An 18,875-nucleotide genomic window follows, 5' to 3' on the forward strand; every position below is an offset into this window, starting at 1 on the left:
TATGGTCAAGAAGGGACAGTCCTCGAAAGGTGGACCAAAGCCAGGTACATCTGCTGGTAAGAATAAACCAGCATCAGCACCCGTTGCGGATGATAGTTTTATCGTCTTTTCAAATTCCGATAAAGAGCCAAAGCAGAGAAAACCACCAGCTCAAGGACAAGATGGATCTGATCCAATGGGTGAGGTACCGAAGAGGCCGGATGTTAAGAAGTTAATTGGGGGACAATCGTGGACTGGAAAGTTACCCGTCAATTTACTTTCGGAACATTGTCAGAAGCAAAGATGGGAAAAGCCGGAATATACTATGGTGAGTGTTCTTGTGTTGCTGAGATTTACATATGCTTCTGCTGCAAACAATGGCGCATGCTAATGATATGGAATAGAGCAAAACTCCGGAAGGATTCTCTTCAATGGTAATTCTCAAAGCTAAAAATCCAAAAACTCAAGAACTCGTATCGCTAGCTCCGTTCAAATTACCTCCTTCGCATAAACATCTTGCGGTCAAACCAACAGCCCTCGAAGCTAGACATTTCGCTGCTACATATGGGCTTTTCCGAGTTCTCAATATGCGAAACATTCATATGACACTTCCACCCGATTATCGAGATTTATGGAAGGGAGAGTTTGAAGTTTTGAAGAAAGAAGATGTTAAGGAAGGAAAAGCGTGGATGTATGAGGCGGATCCTTTTGCTGCCTTGAGGGAAAGAGAAGATGCAAAAGCTGCAATGGAAAAAAAGCGAAATGACCAGCAAAAGGCTAGGGAAAAGGCTATGAGTACACCAGGATCGGCAGGCCCAGGAGGTGTAGGTTTGGCTTTACGTGGTAATGGAAGTAATAGCACAAATCAAGCGGGAGGTTCATCGCATAACAACATTCACAGAGGATGGACTAAAGTTCCAAAAATCGAAATGGGCAAGCGAACACGGACGAAGGTCGAAAGTTTAGTGAGGAGACATGCTATTTGGAATCCACATGATGTCAAGTTATCAGATTTTCAAAAGCATTCAATTGTGAAGGAGTTTAAGACTCTTGATTTCCGGCAAAGTCACATTGAAGAGGCTGTTGAAATATGCAAGGATCGGGAGGAAACTCTTGAATGGCTACTTATCCATGTTCCGGAGGACGATCTACCAAGATGGGCATTGCCAGAAGGATATGTCGCTGGTATTAGTATGGCAAGTAGTGACTTGAAGCGTGAAGGTGCTATCAAGAGACTGGCTGAAGCTGGATACTCTCTTGAGCTTTGCAAGCAGATCTTTGATATTCATAACGATGAAGGCAAAGCTTCTGAGGCTTTACAACACATACTCATGTCGAGTGGGAAAGATGTGGAATCTATTCCAAGCGAAGATTCATGGGACACTGAAGATGCCAAGGAATCTTCCGAGGAGATCTGGGAAGAGGAAATGACAGGTCTTCAGTCTGTCTTTGGGGAGAAATATTCTCGTCCATCGAAGGATGTTTGCAGGATCACGATTAAACCAGCCAATCGTGGAACAAATCTCCCTGTTGAGCCTATCATCCAGTTTCGACGATCTTCAGAGTATCCTCAAAAAGTTCCGGTCCTGTCTATTCACGTTCAATTACCCGCATATATTCGTTTGAGTATTATGAAGCAAGCGTTGAATCACGCCATGGAAGATTTACTTGGTGAGCATATGTTGTTTTTTCTTATTGACTGGGTGGAACAAAATCTTTACAACATCATTGAAAGACCTGGAAAGCTCAGCGACGTTTCTGCGGCTGCATCGACAGTTAGTGAGATTCAGCCAGTTCGTCGGAGAAGACAAAACGTTTCGAGACACCCTAGAGCAATTAAATGGATTGCCAACGACAGGAGCAAGGATGACTGGATTAGTCGACAGCTGAACCCAAAGTTGGAATCCATGATAAAAGGTCGGAGAACTTTGCCTGCATGGGAGATGAAAGATATTATCGTTGATACCGTCAGCTCCCATCAAGTTACCATTATATCAGGAGAAACTGGTTCTGGTAAATCGACTCAATCAGCCCAATTTATTCTGGATGACATGTACCAGAGAGCTTTTGGAGATTGTGCAAAGATTATTTGTACGCAACCTAGACGTATTTCTGCTTTAGGGTTGGCGGATCGTGTTAGTGACGAACGATGTTCCGCTGTTGGTCAAGAGGTTGGATACATTATTCGAGGGGAGTCAAAAGCATCACCCAATACCAAGATCACTTTTGTGACTACAGGTGTACTTCTTAGGCGATTACAAACGTCCGGAGGAAGTAGTGATGATGTCGTAGCATCACTTGCAGATGTTAGTCATGTTATCATTGATGAGGTTCACGAGAGATCTTTGGATACAGATTTCTTACTTGTTTTGTTACGGGATGTTCTTCGTCAACGGAAAGACTTAAAGTTAATCTTGATGAGTGCCACTTTGGATGCTGGTATTTTTGAAGATTATTTCAAGAGTGGTGGAGAAGTTGGCAGAGTCGAAATTAGTGGTCGTACATACCCCGTGGAAGATTATTATCTTGATGATGTTATCCGAATGACTAATTTCAATCCGGGCTTTGGTGGTAAATACCAGGAAGATAATCAGGAGACATCAGGTATGGATTCGGACGTCGCAGCTGCCATTCAAAGTATTGGTATGAGGATCAATTATGATTTGATCAGTCAGACGGTTAAAGAGATTGATGCTGAATTAACTCATCTGAAACAAGATGGTGGGATTCTCATATTCATGCCTGGTCTGGTCGAAATCACTCGAACACTTGATTACTTGAAGACGATACCAAATTTACATGCTCTACCATTACACGCTTCTTTACAATCATCAGATCAACGAAAAGTATTTCCACATGCTCCATATGGTAAACGAAAAGTTATAGTTGCCACGAATGTCGCCGAAACATCCATCACAATTGATGATATTGTTGCAGTGATAGATACTGGTCGCGTGAAAGAGACAAGTTATGATCCTCAAAACAATATGCGAAAATTGGAAGAAGTATGGGCTTCACGTGCTGCATGTAAACAAAGAAGAGGTAGAGCAGGTCGTGTTCAAGCTGGGAAATGTTACAAGCTTTATACAAGAAATGCCGAAAAGTCGAAAATGATGGAGAGACCGGAACCTGAGATTAGAAGGGTACCATTAGAACAACTATGTTTATCTGTACGTGCTATGGGAATCAAGGAAGTCGGATCATTTTTAGCCAGTGCAATCACTCCTCCTGAAAGTATGGCCGTTGATGGTGCTATGGATTTATTGAGAAGAATGGGTGCTCTTGATGGAGATGATCTTACCGCACTAGGTCGTCATCTTTCAATGATTCCTGCTGATCTTCGTTGCGGTAAACTGATGGTCTATGGTGCTATGTTTGGTTGTTTAGACGCTGCAGTCACAATTGCGGCTATCTTGACCGTTAAATCACCTTTTGTATCACCTCAGGATAAGAGAGAAGAGTCGAAATCTGCAAGGGCGAGGTTTGCCAAGAATCAAGGTGATTTAATCGGAGATCTTCGAGCTTTCGAGGAGTGGTATGAGATAATCAATAATAGAAAGTATGCATTCTTCCACCACAATTGATACACAACGCTAATCGTAACAGTTACCGACAAGGAGAGATTCGAAACTGGTGCAATGATAATTACCTTTCATATCAAACACTCAATGATATCTCCTCGAATCGAACTCAGTACCTCACGTCTCTTCGTGAAATTGGTTTCATTCCATCTTCATCCATCCTCCCATCAGCCTTATCCGCCAAATCATCAAACAATGCTCTCATTAGATCTCTTTGCGCAGGAGCATTCAATCCTCAACTTGCACGGATCGATTTTCCAGACAAGAAGTTCGCGGCTTCAGTCTCAGGTGCTGTGGAATTAGACCCAGAAGCAAAAACAATCAAATATTTCAATCAAGAAAATGGACGTGTTTTCGTACATCCAAGTAGTACCATCTTTGACGCGCAAACATTCCCGGGCAATAGTAAATATATGAGTTATTTTAACAAGATGGCGACGAGTAAAATATTCATTAGAGATTTAACACCCTTTAATGCATACACGGCGCTACTCTTCTCGGGACCAATTACACTGGATACATTAGGAAGAGGTCTTTTGGTAGATGGTTGGCTGAGACTAAGAGGTTGGGCAAGAATTGGTGTACTGGTTAGTAGATTGAGGGGGATGTTGGATGATGTTTTGGCGAGGAAAATCGATGAGCCCGGTATGGATTTGTCGGGGAATGAGGTGGTGGAGGTGGTCTTGAAGTTGGTAGAGTTGGATGGGATGGATCAGTAGTTTTATTGGTATGCTGTAGTGCTGATGGTGCGGAAAACGCAAATTTGGGGATAAATTTAAAGGAGTCGGGAGTATTCTCTGCATAAAAATTAGAGGAAGGTCAACTGATCTGTTGGCTTCACTGCATAGCTTACTCATGGCCCATGGGTGAACTATTTGGTGGCATACTTGCACTAGCTAATTGATTAGTTTCGATATATTGAGACCTACCCACAGCGGAACCATCATCAACTCGTAGTATCGATACCCTCAAGTAAATATTAGCAAATGCCATCGCACTATTAAATCGCTGTGTCATGTTGTTCTCCACGAACAGACGTAAGTCTCACATGCATAGAGCGGACAGCGGAGAAATTGAGAATATGAATACTCTCCTGCAAGGAAGAACCCTATTATCCCTGTACGGAGTATACGTAGTCAAAATGAAAATTTAGTATAACGTGGTTTATCAGCAGTCCGCCCATATCACTAGTCCGCCCACTTTTTGACCATTTAACCACTTCAAATTCTAATTAATCAATCATAACTTATTCAATTGATTCAAACTATTAAGAATCTAATAATCTAGGATCTATTATATCATTTTGACAAGTTCTTGAATTATGACCAGTCTTTCCGCATTTACTACAGCATCGACTAGTAGATGATTCCCTATTAGAATTTCCCCCATTTTGACGCTCGTCGCGTTGAATCTGATTATCAACCTCTTGTTGTGATAATATATCTTCAACTTCTTGTCCAGTAAGTACTCCTCCATTACGTAGTTGAATTTTTTTGGCGCGTCGACGTTTACTTAATGCCTCATTTGCTCTTCGAAGCATACGATTCTCAGCACTCAAAAGTGTAACTTCATGTGCCAGTCTCTCTGTACCTTTAGCTAAAGCTTGCACAATCTCAAATATAGGTGTAGGAGAGCTTGATTGATGACGAGCCATTCGAGCTTTTACTAGAATTGATTGTAAGAGAGCCTCAGTTGGATTGTGAGGGGTTTGAGAGATCCAGGAATTGGTAAGTTCCAAGGAGGTAGATGGAGGGGTAGAAGTACGAATCCTAATATCCAGTTTTGAGAGTATAGATTGAGGATCGAATGGTATTAGACCTGCTCCTCGAAAACCAGCTTTCATATTCTGAATAGTAAATGATTGTAAATATGCAGCTTTGAAGGCTATAAAGAATTCAACTTTGGTGATATGATTGATATGAGCTTTGATAAATCCTTCAATTTGACAACTATATGAACGTTTAAGTACGCCAAAACACCCAACATCGAGTGGTTGAATTAAATGACTTGAATGTGGTGGTAATCTGAGGCATATAATATCATTTGACTTGCAATATGATTGAAAAGATATTGATTCGTAGCTTTCGTGCCCATCCGATACTAGCATTCGATATTTGCCCTTCCTTTGACGAATAGTATATTTATCAAAATGCTTTAACCATTCTAGGCCTGTCTCATTATTCGTCCATCCATTGGAAGTAGGTTTAAGAGCCCAATCTGCAGGAAAACCGCTTTCGGTATACCAATTAGAAAGGTGATATTGCCCTTGCACCACCAAGAATGGAGGTATAGTCCAACCCTCTCCATTACCACATATAATCGCTGTAGCCCATTCTCGATTGCCTGGTTGTATTGCCTTGCTTCTGCCACATCGTTCAATACTAGTTACGATCATTCCAGGGAATATTACACCCATCATAAAGCCGGTTTCATCGAAGTTATAGAAATCGGAATCGACAATACCATATTTCGCCCGCATATTCGATACCAATCCAAACCACTCTTCAATAAGCTTGGGATCTTCGCAGAGAGCTCTTTGAAAGTCATAAACGCGATTAAAACGCATCTTTAATTCTGGGCATCGTTTAACAAAGCGATGAGCCCAGAGCTTTCCAACCTTCTTCGCACCCCGCGATTCGAGGATATAATTCGCCATATCTTCTACACCACTTAATTTAGGTGCAAACCCTCTCTCATCCATATCGATTATATACTGGATAAGCACTTCCTCTTCTAATTTGGTCAAATTATGACCTTTTGGTCGATAATCAGCCATATTAGTACAACCTTTAATTCTATCCCTCAAAGTAGATCGAGGTATATTATAAAGGTTTGCCACTTTCCGAATTGAGAATTGTGGATTAAGTTTAATAGCTTCAATAGCTAAGATAATTCGTACTTCTTTAGAATGAGTTTCCATAAGTAATTATTGATAAAACGCGTATTGAAGTGGAAGAGTTGAAAATGGCCAAAAAGTGGGCGGACTAGTGATATGGGCGGACTGCTGATAAACCACGTTAGACGAATAAATAAGTATCTTTTTCAATTCTCTCACGAGTACTTATTTGACTTTTATAAGTAGAAAGAAAGAAAGTACTTGCACTCCATCCAATCCATGAATGACGTTCGTCCGGTGATTAATTACTTATTAGTTGGTATGTGGTTGGTTGGCAGGGTTGTAAGTAGGTCTTAACTTAGGAGAGATAAAGATTAGTAACCAGCCTCGGTTAAGTTTAAGTTTAAGGTTAAGTAAGTAATCAAATGGAAAAGTAATCATGACATTGTATTCACCACGCCTTTCTAGTTCCTACTCTGTACACACATACTACATAGGTATTCATGCAAAGAAGATCATCGATAAGATTCTATTTTTTACAGATCCAAATCTAGGTCCTAGGGGTGATAACTCTTTTAAGGAATAGATAGGCAGGAACAGTAAAGTATCGCAGGAGCAATCTCGGGAGCTATTATAATCTTACTCCACTACTATGATGATGATGATTAATTAATTCACTTTTTGTATTACGCCACGGTCTAGCTAGGATATTATAGCCACAACCACGGAGGAATGACCTCAACACATAAACTCTTAAATACCTATCATCACACACAGTTCCTCGCAATTACACCTAGGAATCCTAAAGTCCCTCTCAACTAGCCTCCCATCAAACTATACATACAACATGGATTTTTGTACTCCTTCCCATCCTTCCCCACAATCATCCTCTTTCTCATATTCTCTTTTTCGATTATGGGTACTGACAACGGGATAGCTTCGTCTACTTACTCCGTAACTCGGAAGACTTCTCATACATCCCTCCCATTCGAATCTGTCATGTCCAATCTCTATACCTCAATTGGACGACCTTCAGATATGAAATGGCTTGCCATGGGCGCAAACATTAAATCGTTTGATGAAGCCTCGAGGGAAACCTTTATCAAGGAAGTTGAGGCAGCGGTTGGACCTGAAGGATTCATGATTTTTCTTGTATGTCTTCCCTGGTCAATTGCATCTGCTCCCAATTGGTTGAATCGGCTAGATGACCAAGCCGGAAAAGCACAAATGTAAAAGAAACCTAAAGTTAATTGAAATTCAAAAGGAATTAAACCACGGCTCCTGGCTCCCCCTCTTTAATGTCAACTCCAATCCACAGCTGGGACTCAAACGTATCATACTCGGCAATCCACTAATAGCTGTTACTATGCTTTCTCAATCCACCAAATCTCTCGACGCCGGACTGTTTGTACCCGTGGAAATTATGGTTCGTGAATTACCAGACGGGGAAGGAACGGAAATCATATGGCAAGTACCTAGTACTATGATTGCTGCTGTAGATGAAGGCAACAGTGAATTATTAGCTGCAGCGGAGGTTTTAGATAGGAAGTTGGAAGAGTTGATTATTGCCATTAGCAGTCGTGCGTAAGAGCGAAGAAATAGCTAGTGAAATAGGGTAGCCTCGTACATGCTACGGGCGTTAGGAATGAATTATCAATTGTCACAAATTTGAAAAAACGACTCGAATGGCCCATTTTATCTGCACTAGAAGAATGTATAAACGAGAAACAGTGGCTTGCTAAACAATAGAGGACAGACACTAGACCGATCGAATCTTTTAGACCTGAAACACACAAGTCATTCCATGAAACCGAGACAAGAGGCTGAAATCAATTCATTTTCATTTCGTTACGCTTGATGACCTCGACCTTCCTCAGTTCTGGTGTCAGGTCCAAAAGGTCAAATCTAGATATACATACACCAATCCCAGCTATGCAAACAAGTCCAGTATCAAGTGCTGGTATCCTACACGATATTATAAGGTAGGAGAATACATGCGACCACAGCCTTCTCTTGGCTGGACGGAAAGAGTAGAGTTTGTGTAATTTTGTTGGAGCAGTCGACCAACATGAGGTATTATATTCGTTGCAAGGTTAACTAGGGGAATTATGCGACAGCTGGAAAACCAGTTTTACCAGTCTCGGATGGTGGAGGAGGTGGAGGTGGTAGCTATTTGAAAGTTAATTTAGGACTTGATGGGAACTGGGAGGTAAATGCCTACCTCTAATTTCGTATTTCCTGCCATCATTCTTTGGAAACCAATTCCAACACCTTCAATAACACCCAAAAGAACCGCACAACCTATCGCCGAGTTTCTTGCTGCTTTTGCACCACCACGAATTGCCAAAGCACCACCGGTAAAGAATCCAGCAATGACTATTCCTATGTCAGCTTTTCCTTTCCCAGGTATTGTATCTGTCCGATAGTCTGGCATTTCGGTACCCAAAAAGCGCTATCAAGATAGAGGAAACATACTAGCATTATATGGATCTTCCTTCTTCCTTAACCCTTTGACAGCGCAGTCAAACGTCGAGAATAGTCCACCCCAGACACCAAAATTTCCTCCTAATACAGGGGCTCGTGCCTTTATGGCTGTGAGTGCGCCGATCCTTCTTTCGCCATAAGGTGAGTTTCGAAAACCTTTAACACCATGCCATACTGCTCCTCCGATCGCCTGAAAAAATGTTGTCAGCATCCCTTCATCATGACCTTTGTACTTTTAAACTTTTGAATATTGCGGAACTCTATGCATTCCTCGAAAGGGTAAAAGGAAACTGTGCGATTCCATACTCCCATACAGAATGCTCCTCCAAAATCATTCAATGCCACCCAAGGACAAGGGTCTCGTGTGTGATCCATTTTGTATAGTTTTGCAGTGGACTTTTCACTCTTTTCTTCCCACTCAATGTTCCGGCTGTGAAAACCTCGACGCCTTGAAGTTGTCGCAGATAAAAGTTAGAATTAAGGTGTTCAGGATATGGGTGCCGTTAAATTGTAAGAACTTCTGCGACGTAGAGGAGGTTTTAGTGGTTATTAAACAACTGTTTACTGGATATTCAACAACTTTTTTAATCGATGGCGATATGATGATGGCTGCTAAAATTACTAGCGCGGAAAATGAATCGGTGCCGGTAAAATGATATTCCGTGGCTGTGACTTCAAGGGATGCTTCCCGGCTGACTAAGGCTTTCCTTACCAAACGTCTAAACAACACAACTTTAACACTGTACCAAGAGAATATTATTCCGCGTTGAATTTTTGCCTCTTTTCTCTAAAAATTTGAGGATCGAAGAAAGGTTCTTTCTCTCACCCTATAGCTACCGCATTGCTTCCTTTACACCAATGATCATCAATTCCTACTCGCCGCAAAGCAACGAAGATTGCCAGTCGCGGAATTTTCAATTTTCTCTGGCCACATCGATCTGGAAGCAGTTTCGTCTTCCCACACCATGTTCGGTCACAAGGTACTGTTCAATATTGCCATAATTTCGGTGGTCACGTGGACATCAAAGGCTACTCAATCGATATGGGATATCTCGAATCGAGCCATGACTTGTAAGTGCATAGAAATTATATCAACGCTTACATTTGCGTGACTTGGCAGCCTCTACTGAACGTCACTGGTATCTCAAATACAGTGTACATGCGATCACGCTTCCACTGAAAGCTGTCCAGGTATCCCTTTTGCCAGCAAGACGGAAAGAAATCATCGCACCGGGTTGACGATGTATTGTCTTTGCGATGTGGATGCGGTAGAATGATGCAAAAATCTCCAATTTCAGGGTCTTACCTTTTGCGTTACTAGACCTTGAGGCATTCTTACTGTTTAACATTCAGCCTCTCCATCTCAATTTTGTCATTGCTGAGCGGGTTTGGCTGAAGCCTCTCCTGAAGGAAACGGTAGGTGAATCAATCTCAGTACGAAAAAGGGGCATGTTTAGTGATAACTAAACGCTAGCGTCTGCATCATTGATAATGTTAACCTGACATATCTGCTACTACTCTGTGATGGGATTGAAGATAGCTCTGTTTAATAATTTTGATATCTCGTCATTTGTCCAGAGTAATTCTTCCAACTGCATTAGCACATTATCCTTATGCCTGTAAGGTTTTAACTCTTTAGTGTCAATTATGAAGCTAGATCTCTTCAAAGGATATCCAGGTTGAGGTAGTCCAAAACCTTCGAACGCATCCCCTTTTCCCTCTTCCCTTTTCTCTCTTCTCCTTGTCACTTGAGAGAGTTCATGGCTAACTCGGCTCATCACTTACTCACATACTCACATCATCTTAACCAAGTATCCCTATCCCTCCAGACCCTGTGTCTGCAAGGCCCATGCTTCAGGACACAAAAAGGGAAGCACACCCACTGCACCTTCCCCATCTACCAGACTCCCCTTCTACCCAAGCTCCTACCTTCCGCATATACCGTAGCTTAATCCATAGAATTAGTCCGTCCCATACAGTAAACATACAATTTTCCAATGATGTAGATTCCTATCTAGCTGAGGAAAATTGACCAAAAATCGTGGGGAACCCGGGGAAACGGGGAAAACGTGGGCATGCAATATACTCAAAAAATGGGGACTATGAAACAATAAATAAAAGCCCAGAGGCAGCCCCTCTTATGATGAAAATTGTCATTCACACAGTACTTGATTTATATTACGCTTGTAGATAAGAATGATAATCATCTTACTAAAAGAGCAAGTCACTGTAACGATACTGTACCGGAGGCAGCGGCTGCCTGAGGTTTCGTCTGGTTGGTAGTTGTGGGTTAAGGCTTTATCACTGGTCTTCACTTGGAAGTGAAGTCGTTACTAGATCAAGTAGAATGTAGGTAAACTAATTGATAACTAAGTTGAGCACGAAGCTCCTAGACTATGAAACTATTCTGACTATATACTATCGATTTCCTGACTGCTAGCAGTGTTAGCTGGCTAGTACATCACGTGATCCTACTTTCTACCTGACACTCATCCTGCGATTGTGAATCGTGACACCATGGGCCTTACAAAATTTACCGACGCCGAATTACTCAATTTTGACAAAAGAAAATTACTCGAAATCTAAAAATCATATCACACTTTAACTACCATTTATATTCAGATAATAAGAATCAGAAAAGGATTGTTTCTAGCTAATTGTGACCAAAAGGGTGTTTATAGACCAGCAATTGTATTTAACTTAGAATCTACAGGTGAAGAGCACCTGTAGATGGGGATAGCTACTCTATATATACACAAATGAATGGCCTAGCCGTAATGGCTAGGCAAAAAGAATTCATATTTATCCCTCCAATGATCTTACTTTACCAATAACCATTGATACCTAGTACTTGTCCGAATCTGATCCTCAGGTCACCTAAATCGCATACTAATCCCGAGTAATCGTATCATGTGTGGACATGGTTAATGTACCTGAGGTTTCTTATATAATAAGGGTGGGAGGAAAGCAGGGATTTCCGTCACACTAATGCCAACCTCCCCCACGGCCTTCATAGACAACACGGTCTACAGTACTTGCGCACAGCCGTTCGTCGTACATCAACATCACACCAAAACTCACAAAACACTTAAACGTTTTATATCACGAGATTTAATAATGTATCAATATTTTTATTTCAATTTATTCCTTTTCATTTGAATTATATCAAAAATTTATTTATTATAGACTTTTGAATTCAATTGGGAGAATAACACTGGTGTATGTGACGCCCCATACCTCCGGGTCACGTGACATGCCCCGTTTGTATTTAATCACAGGAAAACTCTCTACTCTTGTTAGGGATGCGAAGACTCAACACCTGTACGCGGTGCATCCTACGAACCTCCAGCTCTCTTATGAGAGTCTGCAGAGCTAAGTTTGAGTTATTTGATGGAGTCGTGGTAATTGGAAGAGGAAGAGGCGCCCGATCACGACGTTTTTACCCGTTTGCGGTTTTTTGACAGTTGCATTATCGAAATGCGCTCTCTACAACACTACCTTTATTACGAAACAGAGGACAACACCATCATCTACGACAATACGCCACGAAATCATCTCACTTCTTAAAAGTGAGACTCCTCTGGAACATATAGTACAACTCGACATCTTTGACGCGTATATGTTATATACTGTATACCTCCCATGATCGACACGACTGAAACGACAACAATTTATATACCTTCCATACGGGAACACCGGAGGAGTACTGTTGAAGGACCTGAGCTGATGACGAAACTTACTCTGCTCTCATTCAGCGGAGGTATGCTACTTACGGAATCGGGACACCCGTACAAGCCACTACCTGTGCATGCTATAGTTACGCTATATGAGGATTGGTGCTCCTTCATAAGCTTTCTATTGGCAGGATGATCAGAATGAGGACGAGGCAATCCTGACGGTGGGCGATTACAGTACGTTCTGGTATATAAGGAGTAATTGGATTGATGGTATCGGGAAGGGGATCAGGGATGAAGGGTTTTCGAGTACAATGTTTTAATAGTATGAGGGGAAGGGAGAGAGATCAAGAGCCAGTGATCTAGTGGACGAGGATGACCACAATTACAACCCCAAAAGGCCTACCGGCTCAAACCCCCCCTGCGAAGGCAATCATGTAAACCCTGCCCTAGCCCCCTTTAAATTGTATATAAATACTCCCCCTAGCTAGCTAGTAAACCACTCAGAGGCTTCTCCTCTGAGCGTCATTTGTCCAAAACTGGAATAGATGGCTAAGGTTATCACGCGCCAAGGCGCGTGGGCCTACGGCCTATGACGATAAACACAATCAATCAATCAATCAATCTCTACTCTTGTTTTCCTTCTTCTTTTCTCCTTAGCTTAGTATTTTCTAATACAAGATACTTTGCCCAGTATTCTTGAGTGTGACAGTGTAGAGGATATAAATTTATTGGTAAAATAATAAGCGAAAATCAAGAACTTTTTAACGTGGTTTATCAGTAACTGGAACATATCAGTAACCGGAACACTTTTACCTCAATTACCACCTCTCAACTTTAACACGCGATAAATCCATATTCAACCTTTCAAATCAATATGCAAGAGTCGCAAATTAATCTAGCCATTCAAGCTATTGCTTCATCCAAAAAACTAAGTGTGCGAAGAGCTGCTAAAATCTATAATATACCGCATACTACCCTTACCTACAGAATAGCCGGTCGAACGCCGAAAGCTGGATCTCGATCAATACATTGTAAAATGACGGAATTAGAGGAGAAATCGCTTTTTCAATATATAATTGATATGGACGAGAGAGGGTTTAGTCCTCGAATAAGTGATGTGGAAGATATGGCGAATTATATACTCGAAACGCGGGGTGCGAAGAAGGTTGGTATTGGGTTTATTGAGACCAGAAAGAGCATCAGATTGAATTGATTGATTCTCTAGCTAAGCAGTTAAGCTGCGAGTATATATTAAAAAAAAATGAAGGAATCAGGTTAGGTATTCAGCCTTCGGAATTAAAGTGCTTTGAAATCAAAATATTGAAAGCAAACAAACAGTATACCAAAAAGGAAAGAATGAATTAAAAGTTGAGTTTTGTTTGCTCCTTATATGCATCATGCAATATATATGCATATGCTGCCAAGATCCCAGGAGGTCAACAGTTGGAAAGCTCTGGGCTCATCGCTTTGTGAAACGATATACAGAATTAAAGACGCGTTTTAATTGTGTTTATAACTTTCAAAGAGCTCTTTGCGAAGATTCAGAGCTTATTGAAAGATGGTTTCTGTTGGTACGAGAAGGATACGGAAGACGTAGCACCCACGGATTATGTAGGTCCTGTATGTCTAATTGTATTCTGTCTAAAGAGCTAGCTACATATTGAAAGTAGTAAGTCTTATATAGACTTACTAAAAGAGCTAGTCTCTTTCGCGTTCGCTTAGTTCTTTATTACAGTAGTAATTGAATTGAAGTCATTCACTTCGTTCACACAGTTTCGATTAGTGTCGAATATGCGGGCCAAATATGGTATTCTAGACTGCGATTTCTACAACTTCGATGAGACAGGCTTTATGATGGGACAAATATCATTATATATAGTAGTTACTAAAGCTGATCGACATGGAAAAAGCAAAGCTATACAATTAGGCAATCGAGAATGGGCTACAGCGATTATTTGTGTTGATGGAGAAGGTCATAATATACCTCCGTTTTTGATAGTAAAAGGCGAATACCATCTCTCAAATTGATATACCGAAGGCGATTTACTATATGATTGGCTTATTAAACCTACTACCAATGGATAGACAGATGATGAGACAGGTATTGAATGGATTAAGCACTTCAACAAGCATACTGAAAGTAGGAAAATGGGTAGATATCGAATGCTAGTGCTTGATGGGCATGAAAGTCATAAATCGCCAGCATTTCAGGAATACTGCAAGAAACACAACATTATATTACTTAGTTTACCACCTCATTCTTCGCATTTAACTCAACCACTCAATATCGATTGTTTTGGTCCTTTAAAGCGTTCATATAATCGACAAATCGAGAACTTTATCAAGGCGCATATCACTCATATTACCAAAACCGAGTTCTTTCAAACCTTCAAAGCTGCATATATCGAAGCAATATCTATATCAAATGGTAAAGCTAGGTTCCGCGGAGCTGGGCTAATCCCATTTAATCCGGAAATTGTACTTTCAAAGCTAGATATTCGAATAAGAACTCCATCAAATAGATCAATATCAGCCGATCCTGATATATGGCAATCTCAAACACCTCACAATCCAACTGAAGCTCTTTCCCAATCCACTTTAGTGAAAAGTCATATTGCTCGGCATCAAGGGAGCTCACCTACTCCAATATTTGAAACAGTTGCAGCTTTAGCTAAGGGTACAGAGCTCCTAGCTCATGCGAATACGCTTTTAACTGCTGAGGTTCATAGTCTCCGCAAAGCAAATGAAGCACTTAGTAAACGCCGGAGAGCTAGAAAAGCTTTAATACGAAAAAGAAGAGCACTTTCAATAGAAGATAGGCATGGTATATTAGAACAAGAGAATGTAGAAGATCAGATACAACGCGACGAATATACAAATGATAATTCTTCAGCAAGGAGGCAAGCTACTATACAACAATGTAGCAAATGCGGTAGTACTTTACATAATGCACGAACTTGTCAGTTCGATCCAGCATTAGTTGATCTTTAGATTGTATATAATTCAATCCTAATTTATGGTGTTGTAATTTTATTTTAATGGAATATGGGTAATTGAGGTAAAAGTGTTCCGGTTACTGATATGTTCCGGTTACTGATAAACCACGTTAAAAGAAAGCTTATTATGTTATAATTTTATTCAAGAGATGAGAATATAGAATATTGAAATTTCCGTGTATAATTGACAAATATATACAGATTTTGATTAGTTATAATGATATCAGATAGGATATCTTGATAATCTAAAATAAGGCAAGAGATTGTTTGGTGTGGTTCTAACCAACGGGAACAACGGCTGTGCACGGTTACTATAATTCATTCCGCGAGTGAGTTTGTAAACATTCCTTAGATAGCTGACTACTACAGTATCCAAGGTTGTTGCTCCGCTGCCCAGATGCATCGAAGGTTCCTGCCTTTTACATGGTGATAGATCATAATGCAGTTAGTTGTCTTTTCCCCTTAACCTTACCCTCGCTTCATGCTCATTGACCCTGTCCTGTCACCGTTGCCATGGAATATTATTAATCCGGAGACCGACATTTAACCGATTATCCCACCTTGTGATGAAAACTCTCTTACGCATACGGTTGGATTGTTCACCACCAACAATAGTTTCAAAGTATACGATAGTATATACAAGGTATTCACGCATTCTAGAGTACAGCGCACGACTAGGAAATCTATCATATTGTTCGCAACACTCTCGAAAAGCAGTCAACAATCCCAATAATTTCCTTTAACCCCACCAGTTCATATTCAACATGGATGAGTTTGCGCAATCAAGAGAAGACGATGATCTCTTCGGCGATGAATTCGAGCCTGCGTCGGAACCTACAGTCATAGAAGAGGCACCAATTCAATCCGTCTCAAAACTGTCGCCTACAGCAGAAACATATGTTCACACCAATGGCGCACAATTATCTTCATCAACAGGACCTTCAAACAACCATAATCATAGAAATCAGCGGGAACGAGGCACGGATAGAAGACGAGGCGGAAGGGGAGGTCGAGGTGGTACATCAAATAATGGTCTGAAATCATCCAGATATGCGTCTCAAGACCCGGTGCCTGTCGCCAATCAATCTCAACCTGCCGAATCCGCAACTGAACAAGTCCAAGTCGCGCCTTCGACCTCTCCACCAGTACAATCTCCTGTCGAATCACAACCACAACAAAAATCTATACTGTCAGTTCGAGGGGATCGTTCTTTGACTGGCGGTCCCTCACATAAAAAGCTCACCGAGGAAGAATTGACAGCAAAGCTCGAGCGAATGAAGATCATAAATGCAGAAAAGGCCGAGTCGTTCCGGAAGAGTGAAAAAGATCGAGAGGGTTATGCGGAAAAGGAAAAAGAAGAAAAGCGCAAGAGAAAAGAAGAGATCGAGAGAGGTAGAGTAATGGAAGGTGAGAGAATGAAGAATAGAGAGAGAAAGCTAAAGGCTATGGGTGGGAGGGAGTGGGACGAGGGCAAGGATGAGAAAGATTTCGAGGACAATAAAGGAAGGAGCTCGCAATATGTTAGAGGTGGTCATGGTGGAGTTATTAGAGGTCGGGGTGGCTTGGCTGGTAGTAGGTTTAATGATGCGCCGGAAGATGATATGTCTTCATACATTTATGATGATAATAAAGGACGGGGATCTGGGCGCGGAAGAGGAAGGGGAAGGGGTAACGGAAGGGGTGGAAGAGGTGGTTCAGCACAACAAACACAAACTGTACCTGCGCTAGAGGACTTCCCATCATTGCCCACTACAACAACATCAAAAACTACGAAATCCGTTCTCAATTCTCCGTTCGTTGGAGCTGGCGACTGGGCAGATGAGATGGCTACTCCTACTGAACAGGAGAAGAAACTTGATGTTTAAATATATGTCAATTCTGGGTATATAATGTGCTTTGGTTAAGTGTGGATAAATTTGGTTCAGGAAGCAGATTTCAGCAAGGCGTTACTTGTATGCTCGTCCAGGGAAGACTTGAGCCGCGAAATTTTGGTGTGCATCATTCTGGATACCACTACAGCGAAAATGAATTCTATTTGCCAATCTTTTTGAGACTCAAGATTTGACAGCTATATGTTAATTAGATGCCGATATTGATTTTTCTTGCAATGCCATGACTGCTACATGTGTGGGAATTTGAATCATCTATGTAGATTTACAGTTTACGGGCTTTCTTGAATCGGTACTGCATATCTCTGTATGGACCAGCTCGATGGAGATTATATGGAAGCTAGATCCTTCATTTTCTCAATGATCTAAATTTGAAAATAATATGGCTCGACCTAATTACCAGGTACATGAAATGGTAGCTTGCAAGGCTAAACCATTGTGTCATATGAAATCATGAATAGATAGCAATTTGGAAGCTACCGCAGTGCACGCTCCCGTCTGCAAACTGGGGAGCAGAGCGCCTTGCTTATGACAAATAAAGGGATGGTAGATGAAGGAAAACATATGCTGAAGAAGGATTAGACTGAATGAAGTTTCAAAGAGAAGGGTAGGAAAAGAGTAGGCTAAGTCTATTTATCTGGAAACTCTGGCTCTTTGCATTCTTTGGATTTTCCTCCCGTAAATCCCGTTCTTTACATGTTTGACGAACATACTATAGATGTCCAGACGGACGTGCTTGAGCGTTGATCCACTATTCAGGGGCATGAATCATGATAAGCGATGTCTTTTTTAGAGATAATCACCTAATTAACTTACCCACCAACACCCAACATACAGACTTCTAAATTCTGATTTAATTCCTTCGCGTACTCTTGTTCATTTTCATTACCCTCATCTTAATGTAGGATATATACTAAGTAGGTAACTATCCCCTATAATCGAGAAATTCTAAGGACGACCTGTGAAATTGACCACAGGAGAAAGACTAACCTTAACGTTATTTATCTTAATGATGACCTTAATATTGCTTATAAAACTCATAATTAACCACAAATTAATGAAACAATATTTATAATGCACAATGTATCAATGGGTGGTGATATAGCTAATCCGAAGCTAGAAAAGCATCAGAGCTCTAGATTGTATCAATGACAGAATATCAAAGTCTTCTAATATTCCTTCGGCGCTTCCTCAATTTTTGTATGATTATTAACTAATGTAATGGGTTGAGATATCAATTCATATTAGTACACACCACAAGATTATTCATCCTCCCTCCCCAGTTCGACACGGCTCACCTGATTCCTTCCTTATTCTTGGAATTAGTGTGAGATTATGGAAGTGGAAGAGAAATGTTTAAATGAACGAGGGCCTTTCTTTGATGTCTCACTATATACTTTCAAGTAGAGCCAGGAGCTAAGATTGTGGAAGCG

At 41.0% G+C, this 18,875-nt stretch overlaps 8 protein-coding genes across 8 annotated transcripts; 5 read left to right on the top strand and 3 right to left on the bottom strand.

The window, feature by feature from the left end:
- Position 1: 1 nt before the first annotated feature.
- SS1G_11676 (hypothetical protein) lies at positions 2 to 4,517 on the top strand (the record flags this gene model as incomplete). The annotated part of the gene is made up of 4 exons (XM_001587633.1): positions 2 to 307; positions 384 to 3,538; positions 3,586 to 4,275; positions 4,469 to 4,517. The coding sequence occupies 4 exons, from the start codon at positions 2 to 4 to the stop codon at positions 4,515 to 4,517; spliced, it is 4,200 nt and encodes a 1,399-aa protein (XP_001587683.1).
- Positions 4,518 to 4,827: 310 nt separating this feature from the next.
- SS1G_11677 (hypothetical protein) lies at positions 4,828 to 6,336 on the bottom strand (the record flags this gene model as incomplete). Its single annotated transcript, XM_001587634.1, has 1 exon — positions 4,828 to 6,336. The coding sequence occupies one exon, from the start codon at positions 6,334 to 6,336 to the stop codon at positions 4,828 to 4,830; it is 1,509 nt and encodes a 502-aa protein (XP_001587684.1).
- A 1,059-nt stretch (positions 6,337 to 7,395) lies between these two features.
- On the top strand, positions 7,396 to 7,984 carry SS1G_11678 (predicted protein; the record flags this gene model as incomplete). Its single annotated transcript, XM_001587635.1, has 2 exons — positions 7,396 to 7,548; positions 7,661 to 7,984. 2 exons carry the CDS (start codon positions 7,396 to 7,398, stop codon positions 7,982 to 7,984), a joined length of 477 nt encoding a protein of 158 aa, XP_001587685.1.
- Positions 7,985 to 8,502: 518 nt separating this feature from the next.
- Positions 8,503 to 9,255, bottom strand: SS1G_11679 (hypothetical protein; the record flags this gene model as incomplete). Its single annotated transcript, XM_001587636.1, has 4 exons — positions 8,503 to 8,565; positions 8,618 to 8,772; positions 8,872 to 9,070; positions 9,187 to 9,255. 4 exons carry the CDS (start codon positions 9,253 to 9,255, stop codon positions 8,503 to 8,505), a joined length of 486 nt encoding a protein of 161 aa, XP_001587686.1.
- Positions 9,256 to 9,702: 447 nt separating this feature from the next.
- SS1G_11680 (predicted protein) lies at positions 9,703 to 10,658 on the bottom strand (the record flags this gene model as incomplete). Its single annotated transcript, XM_001587637.1, has 3 exons — positions 9,703 to 9,863; positions 10,040 to 10,218; positions 10,399 to 10,658. The coding sequence occupies 3 exons, from the start codon at positions 10,656 to 10,658 to the stop codon at positions 9,703 to 9,705; spliced, it is 600 nt and encodes a 199-aa protein (XP_001587687.1).
- Positions 10,659 to 12,522: 1,864 nt separating this feature from the next.
- On the top strand, positions 12,523 to 12,750 carry SS1G_11681 (hypothetical protein; the record flags this gene model as incomplete). The annotated part of the gene is made up of 1 exon (XM_001587638.1): positions 12,523 to 12,750. The coding sequence occupies one exon, from the start codon at positions 12,523 to 12,525 to the stop codon at positions 12,748 to 12,750; it is 228 nt and encodes a 75-aa protein (XP_001587688.1).
- A 681-nt stretch (positions 12,751 to 13,431) lies between these two features.
- Positions 13,432 to 15,548, top strand: SS1G_11682 (hypothetical protein; the record flags this gene model as incomplete). Its single annotated transcript, XM_001587639.1, has 4 exons — positions 13,432 to 13,711; positions 14,116 to 14,177; positions 14,643 to 14,985; positions 15,241 to 15,548. The coding sequence occupies 4 exons, from the start codon at positions 13,432 to 13,434 to the stop codon at positions 15,546 to 15,548; spliced, it is 993 nt and encodes a 330-aa protein (XP_001587689.1).
- A 769-nt stretch (positions 15,549 to 16,317) lies between these two features.
- Positions 16,318 to 17,418, top strand: SS1G_11683 (predicted protein; the record flags this gene model as incomplete). Its single annotated transcript, XM_001587640.1, has 1 exon — positions 16,318 to 17,418. The coding sequence occupies one exon, from the start codon at positions 16,318 to 16,320 to the stop codon at positions 17,416 to 17,418; it is 1,101 nt and encodes a 366-aa protein (XP_001587690.1).
- Between the last annotated feature and the right edge of the window lie 1,457 nt (positions 17,419 to 18,875).

The sequence above is a fragment of the Sclerotinia sclerotiorum genome, genomic scaffold (assembly GCF_000146945.2).
Source record: "Sclerotinia sclerotiorum 1980 UF-70 scaffold_18 genomic scaffold, whole genome shotgun sequence".
Taxonomy (NCBI): domain Eukaryota; kingdom Fungi; phylum Ascomycota; class Leotiomycetes; order Helotiales; family Sclerotiniaceae; genus Sclerotinia; species Sclerotinia sclerotiorum.